Here is an 8333-nt window from a genome sequence, read left to right as displayed (position 1 = left end):
AGCTTGTACCACCAACTGGTCAAGCCCAATTCCCTCATATCAGTAAAAATATTCTTAATTTAACCAAAAATGTGCAAGACTAAATCTTATCATATAAGCATAACTGCCATTCACCTAAATACTTAACTGCTACCTAAAATATATGTTGTTTGAAAATAAATATCCAAAATCTTCTTCCAAAATAAGCAGAGGTGACAACTAGTGATCATCAAAATCATACTGATTTTGAATGAGTATTGCAGCAGTTTCATTTACTGAAATGGCTGCAGATTAGTGGGCTTGTTTACCAGTGAACTGAGGTTAATGAATCATTTAATTCACTCCAAGCTTGATCATGGTTTAAAAATGTAGCGAATATCCATATTAACATAATAAGGATTCCTCACAGTCCTTTGAGATCACTTTGCTGTGTTTTTATCTATAAGTTGCTTGTTATTTTTTTGTTTGTTTGTTTTTCAAAATTCATTGATAAAGCTAAAATCTATATGCTGAATCAAAATGTCCATTAGTTATGATGAAATAATAAACACATGTTTCTGGTTTATTCCCAGATTCAGAAGAGGAAATGAAGGCATTAGAAGCAGATTTATTGACCAATATGTACACATCAAAGGTAATTATTTTTCTTCCTTTAGTTGACAGGTAGGGAGCAAATGAATTCTCATTACAAACCCAGAAGTTTTTGCACAAAGTAATAACCTATGGTCTAGACTGAAAAGTTCAGTGCTAAACATTACTTTGGTGCAAGATTTTCTTCAGTTCAAAGGAAATTCAAAGGTGTTGATGTGACACACTGAAAGTGTTCCCCACTCCTAACACTGGTGCTTTCATTAAACTGTCAAAACTGTGTTAAGTGCAGAGATGTAAATTTATATGATATGTGTTTCCAATAGGCTTATGCTTGATGAAAGCTAAATTAACCTCAAGTCAAATCCATAAGTGCTGTTTTTATGCAGAAATTTCCTATATGTATACAAAATTGAGACTATCATAAAGTAAAAACTGTTAATACATATGCTAATTTTGGTTTAGGAATTTAGTCATTGTGTTAGTACAGGACCATGGGGACATGACTGTGAAAATATTAATCTGATAAATGACATTTCCTTGACAAGTTGCCAGACTGTGAATGATGAACATTTTATTTATTACAAGTAGACAAAAATTCAGTTCCGGTCTCATACGAACAAAGTGAAGCAGCAAGTGTTGCACATACGTATTGAATAGACAGAAAGACAAACAATTTCTTAAGACTGTTATTTTCCACAAAGGATCTAAGAAATATATACATCTGTATTTCTTCAGCAGCATGTTTAAGAACAAACTCTGAAACAAGTGCCATGGGCTTCAGGTTGAATACTTTGGTTTTGTGTTCTAATGAAGTTCAAGTTGTACCTAAATTCAATAGCAAATAAAATAAGATGAAAAATTTCCCCTCGAAAAAGAATTTCATAAGCCAATGAGTACTTGAAGGTTAAGGACAAAATCTGCCTGAAAGGTTTCTATATTTGTTATATTTGCTTATATGAAAGCTTTTTCGCAGGATCCTTTAAGAAGACCTGAATAAGAAATGAGGCCAGAAAATACATTGTTTTGATCCAGTCTGACCATTCTTAGGTTCTCATGTTCTTACGGGCATGGTAATTTACCTTAGATGCCAAATAAACCTGTTTGCCACTTGCTTCTCAAGGTACAGAAAGATTTAGTAGATACTCTTTTCCAGAGATAAATTTAAATGTAGGAGGCTGACAAAAATAGTTCTTTCTCTGTGTGGCAAAGCATAGCATGCACCTGGAAGGAAACCCTGCAGCTACTGGTATTTCTGCCACTGGCTTTAGTAGAACTGTGAACCAAGCTTCCATCTTTTCCTCCTTCTCAGCACAGAGCACGATCTCAGGTAACAAAAAATGCCCAAATATAGTACACCAGTTAATAATGCAATGGGGTTTGCCATAATAATCTTATATATTATTTTATGTCATGTAGCTTGTGGTTCAGTTTCCTGATGGTATATCCTAAGTCACGTGACACCTGAGGTTGACAGAAGCAGTAGATGCATGATGGAAAGATTGCTTTAATTCTACATTATACTGTCTTAAATCACCACCTAGAATTCATTAGTTCAATATATATTGTCACTTGACATCAAGGCAAGGTGTGGTGGAAGCACTAAAAAGCGTGCTTCTACAAGAGGCATATTCTATTCTATTCATTACTGAAATGACAAATCCTTTTTTTTTTTTCTGTTGTCCTCTGTTAGCTTTTAACCCTTATTAGAACAAAAATATGGTTCTAGTGTGAGAGACAAATCTGAGGATGGTATGTGTAGTAATTGTCTTGTATTGTGCCTGAGATCTGTTTCTAGTTGAGGGCAATTACTGTTAAATTACGTTAACTGTCTTTGACACTGACTTGGTAATAAGCAGCAAGGGAAATATGGGCAATTTAAATAGCATTAAGATGGGGGAAAAAAAAAAGAAAAATTGTTTATGAAAGCTCAGATCTAAAAATGCAGCAAAATGGATTATCACTTTTAGTTGTAGTGGTTAACAGACAAAAACATTCCTAAGTAGACACTTGTGAAGTATAGCACCAAGGCTACAGCTAGGATTTAAGTACACACCTTTTGCAACCTTCAGTAGTCTATCCAATACTATGAAAAGAACATGCTTTTGACTTCACAGACTGCTGTCCAGCGTCTACTGGACCTGCTCTTTAAAATTATCTATATGCTCAATTGCTCTCCATCTTTAAAGAACTATGTTCATGCCTTCAACATCTGTTACAGTTTATCACCCTTCCTTGCTGTTACATATCATAGAAAGTAGAGGGATTAAAGGAGTCCCCGAAATGCTTTATCTGTCTTTCCTCTTAAGATAAAATCGAAAGAGCATTTTGAAAGATCTGGTAAGACAACACAACCTGAAATGTCACAAATGCACAGTTACCCACTGTCTCTCTTTTGTATCAGATAGATAAATCTATTCCCAGCTTCCTGAATACTTGCCTGAAGCCATGTCTTGAGTATTGTCCTTAACACAAATGAGACTGAGATGATATTAAAGGAAAAAAGTATAAAAAGTGTTTCCTTGAAGAACGTGTCATCACTAGAATATACTCCACCTTTGGGATTAACATTCTAAAGTCTTGGACTTTCTGAGGTTCTTACTGTTCTAGGATGCCTATTGCTGACTGCGTGTGCCCAGACAGTTCAGCCTCCTTTGTCAGAGGCAGATGAGGTTACAGCTGCCTGGGAGTTACTCAATCATCACATAAAAATTCATTACATTTAAAGGCATTAGTACATACTATGGAAGAAATTCCACTGCAACAGAGCTCAATCGTGTATCTGCTTAAGCATAGAGAGTATTCTTATTTCTATGGTTACATTCTGAACAAAATTCAACTACTGTTCTGAAAAGGAACCATAGAAGTCCTACATTACCTTGTGTTTTACTTGTTTATGATTTTTTTAATCTACTTTCACTAGATATAGATAATACAAAAAACAGATAACAACTTTCTTTTTCTAAAGAAAATAAAATAAAATAGCATTTGAGAGGTATGCACTATAACATACAAGTATTTTAAACAAACTGTCAGGGGTATCATTCAGTTAGAAATGGAAAGAAAAAGATATCATACAAGTTATGAATTGGGATCCTCTTTAATCTTTCATAAGGCAAGCCTGTTGTCAAAGAAAGAAGTATTCTTAAGCTCATTTCAGTTTCTTAGCTGATTTTAAATTCTCTGTCAAGATATATGAGATGTGGAAAACAATGTATCTTGAGTCTTCAGAACCATCTTCAACAGTGGAAATATATACATGATATTCACTTCAGCTTTAGTAACTTCTTAGTTCTGATTTATACTGCAGTCACTTTTGTTCTTTCAGATCACTCCCAGATATTTTTCAAGATAATCTTAAAAAAAAATTAATTCCATCTTAGAAGATATGGATTCCTTGGTCTCTTTTGTAGGTGTCATGAGCAACTGTAGTTGGCTTAGACCTATGTGGAAAATACATCACACGACTGCTCTGACACAACATGGAGAGCTCCATGTTCAGTTAAAAACCATATTTTGCGCTTGACTGAAGTTCTTAATGCTTTATAGTCTAATTCTGTGAGCTGATAGCAGTGGAAATCAGAAGCAGGGGTACCCAAGTACAAATACTTTGAGGTGATATATATGCATGATATTAATGCAAATTAGAGTCCTTTAACAAATGAAGTATGCTTGCAGACAGCGTTGCAAAATTTTTTCCCCCAGCCTCTTAAATAGCAGCTAAGACTAATTTCATCTAATGAAGTCTGTTATTTAAGTATTTTACTAATATACAGAGGAAAGTTCCTTTAAATATAGACATGCATTAGGCTGATACAAAGTAGTAACTTTAGATCAAAAAGATTCTCTAAATTATGCAAGAAAGCATAAGAAATTTCCCTATCCTTTCCTCTTCTGTTCTCATCCACTGGATTTTTTTTAGTTTTTTATTTGTAATTCAGAACTCTCACTTGCTCATGGAACACTACCCTAGATTTTATTCTTCATTGCAGTTTAGCTGTGATAGTGCTACCTCACATTACTTGCTTGGAAAAAACAGTTCCAGTAGAAAAGTAAAAATAATTTTTCTCAACATTTGTAAAAGGGTTTAAAAGTTAAATAGCTCCAGCAAGACACTGGAGCAAACAAAATTTGAGACAAACCATGGTGAAACTTCTCTAATTCTGTCTTTATGTAACTTCTCTATTATGGTCTGTTATGGTCCATTATACACCTAAATACAGTTGGTCTGAGATTTTTAGTTCAGTTACCACATCAGAAATACATTGTTTGCACAGCTCTGTTTAATCTTTGCTGCATCTTCATCTAAGCCCGTAGACCTTCCGTTCATATCTCTCAGGCTTATGACTCTCCAATACCCAAAACTCCTGGGGCTTACAGATTCCATGATTTCAGACCAAGCCTCACCAGACAGCTTGCCCTGAAGCAGAGACTCCATTCCTTTTCTCAGGGAATTTTGAAATGACTGGTATTTGTTCAGAACTGAGGAGGAGCATCTAGTTAACCACAGGCATTCACCTTGGATTCCAGTACCGGGAATTTATCCAGTTTGACTCATTGTCCTGATTTACACCTGTGAATTTATATTATATTAATTTCCATCTGTGTTTTTGTTTGCACCTGTGCAGAATGACTATGAAATGTTACCATTCTGGTTTGGTAGCAGTTTAGTTTTTCATCATGTGTATCTACCTGGAGGGTAAGGCTGAGGAGAAGCAGACTTGGTGTGTTTAATAAATGAGTTGTCCTAATTTTGGTGCTCTCTAATTATTTTTTAAAAGTTGAGCAGATGAAAAGTACTTCAAACAGACAAACCTGTTCCAAAATGTTTGAATGTCGAACTTGTTCCAAAATATTTGAGTGTCATTACTAAAAGAAAAAACATAAGTTGCAACATGCTAAATAGTGGGCATTCATATTTTCAGATTAACAGAGCAAAACTTCCCTACTGGAAAATGACCCTGCTAAATGTCTGCAATCTTGTCAACAACATAAACAACCAAGTAGGGGAAACAGCAGAGGTAGACGAAGAGGATCTCATTTCAGGAAGACAGTTTCCTGCTGCTCTGGATGGCTTCAGCTTGGAAGCAATGCTGACAGTATATCAACTCCAAAAAGTTTGCCACAGCAGAGCCTTCCAGCACTGGGAGGTAAAAGAGTCGTAACTGCTTGTTTCAACTGCTATGAAACTCTGGGGATCTGTCTGTAGTGATGTGACTGCTGTCACATTGTCTGAGCTTTCCTTCCCTTCTTTATATTCTCTAATACCTCTAATAGGTCTTTTATTGAAAGAGTTGTGTCAGAGTTTCTGACAAGCTGAATGTCTGTTTTTTATAATATCCCATGGATAAATGAAAACTATTCTTAACTGCGTATTTTCTCCACTCTTTGTAGCCGTTCTAAGGCACCAGACACACAAAAGTGAGCTCTGTGCCAGAACACAAAATTAATATCTGCTAAACAGACATGCAGTTACTGCAGATTTATTGAGGCATAACTAAATGTAGGCAGAGTTTCTGAAAACCCTTTTAAGGCCCTAAAGCAAACTGGATTCAAAATGCATGGACACATACCTGTGTGTACATGTAATTTTACCTGGTACTCTGGGCTTTTTGTCATTGCTAGGAAACCAGTAGCAAGGGAACTCTTGCTTTTCACTTCGCTGCACCTAAAGAGGGCCCTCGAGTTGACATTGCAATTATATGAGGATTGTTGCTTTTAAATAGTGATTGTTTGTAGTCCATTCATGATATTTATCTTGGTGCAATGATCACACAAAGGCACACTGGGCACAATCCATTTGTGTTGTTACGTATTACGCTAAAAGTTGTTTTGCATGGCTAAAAAAGATATCTCAGTGTCGCTACCTACTTTCCAGTAAACTCAGTTTCTTCAGCCGTTGCAGGTTCGTGGGGAATCTGCCTGAACATTGATCCTCTTTTGTTTGCTGAATCACAGCTCTGTATTTGCAAGCTTACTCTTGACCCTTCATATTATATACTGTACTATCTGGAATGGTTCGTACGAAAGACTTTGAGAACCGGAGTTCTCTGAGGACTCCATCAGTAATTTTACTGATGAAAAGGAACTACTGTAGAGCTGACAATATGCAGTAACTCATATGACTTAGTCACTCCTTACTTTGCAGTTGCATCATCTCTTATGGTGGTCGGGAGTCATCACTGCTAACAGTACTCCATGTAAAATGGAAAAAAAAAGTTTCTCTCTCAGCTTAGGGACACTTACACAGTGTAGAGGTTTGCAGGACACACAAAAAGGGGTAGAGCCAGAGGGAGAAGGGTTGGAAAAGGGTTGAAGAAGTCTTGAAATAAAAAAATTAATGTAAGAAGTTCTTGTGATTGTATTTATAAAGGATTGACTCCAAATCCTGTTGAAATATTGACAGTCTTTCCATTCATTTCAACAGATGAGCACTCATTTATTAGGTAATTAAGTGAGTAACAGAGTTTGATTCCTTAGGGAAATACTGAGGTGAGTATAAAAATGTTTTCTGTTTAATGCCTTTCAGGCAGACAGTAGGACTGTACTCGACCATTAAAGAACATGTCAAGAGAATGGATGAAATATAAACGGATAAAGCAAGAAAAAATTTGAACAAAAAACTTTAAAAAAATCCAAGTAGAACGCAAGGCACAGTTAAAGAAGAAATTTTGACTGACAAATTTTTGGCTCTCTTGTGCTTTATTTGATTGCTTATTTTTTTATTACACATTTTGATTTTTTAGGAAATTGCATACAAAAATATTGTTTAAAAGCTGAAATCAGCTAGCAGTGGATGTTTTAGGAGGTGTGTAACCTAAATGAGTGATTACAGAGTGACAATCATTAGAATGTTTTCACTCAATTTGAGTTTCAGTCCAAGGAGAACATGCCAGCTTTTCTCTCTTTTCAAAATCAAGGATCTCATTTATTTCCTTGAAATTTCAGTATCATCTCCATAGGATTCAGCTAATCTTAAGCTTGGTCTTAGTTTTGTGTCTTGAGTTTGGAAGGGGTTTTTTTGTTTGTTTGTTTGTTTTGTTTTTTTCTCTACACATGCAATTATTGTAGCAAATACTTTTCTCTGTGGCAGATAATAAAGTTTTACAAATCTCTCTAGGAAATTATAATCTTCATTATCAAAAAAAGGTGATAACGTTGTGTCTCTTCTTGCATCCTGCAGTTACTTCAGCAAGATGCTTTTGATCTAGAGAACTCAAGCCAAGACAAGGAAATAATGAAAAGAAAAAATCCCTACATTCTGAAACGGCAGCTACATGTGAACAAAGCTAGAAGACCATACATACTCAAGAGAAGTTCATATTACTGATGCAGCAGAAGAAAACAATGTATATTTAGTTTATAGGTAACTGTGCGTTATGGTTATCTTATTTAATTCTAAAATCATACTTGTGTGAAAAGTATACTATGGAAAATCATCAAGATGATAACATAACTGTGTCTTTTTTGCAATTGCTGTTTCTTGATTGTGATTTTTTCCTACTTGAGATTAATTGGACCAATACATTTGCAAATAAATCTAGTTTCTAAGCATGATGTATTGTACAAACCTCAGATTTCAATGTATTTCCAACAATATTGTAGTCTTTTCCTATTTTATAAAGCACAACGACATACACCAAGTAAATTGATATTGTCCATAAACCCTGCTGAGAATCTTTAGAATTTCTTATGCAACACCTCAAACATTTGCTTTCAAATTTTTGTATAATACGGAATTGCCACAATATTTTATATATTGACCA

The 8333-nt window shown here is 35.1% G+C and overlaps 1 protein-coding gene across 1 annotated transcript; it reads left to right on the top strand.

The window, feature by feature from the left end:
* Window positions 1–544: 544 nt before the first annotated feature.
* Window positions 545–8124, top strand: NTS (neurotensin). The gene is made up of 3 exons (XM_009866595.1): window positions 545–613; window positions 5493–5717; window positions 7751–8124. The coding sequence occupies exons 1-3, from the start codon at window positions 566–568 to the stop codon at window positions 7895–7897; spliced, it is 420 nt and encodes a 139-aa protein (XP_009864897.1). The 5' UTR covers window positions 545–565; the 3' UTR covers window positions 7898–8124.
* Window positions 8125–8333: the final 209 nt, after the last annotated feature.

This window comes from Apaloderma vittatum, unplaced genomic scaffold (assembly GCF_000703405.1).
Source record: "Apaloderma vittatum isolate BGI_N311 unplaced genomic scaffold, ASM70340v1 scaffold12833, whole genome shotgun sequence".
NCBI lineage: Eukaryota > Metazoa > Chordata > Aves > Trogoniformes > Trogonidae > Apaloderma > Apaloderma vittatum.
Note: the sequence above shows the minus strand (reverse complement) of the source record. Positions and strands in the feature narration are given on the sequence as shown.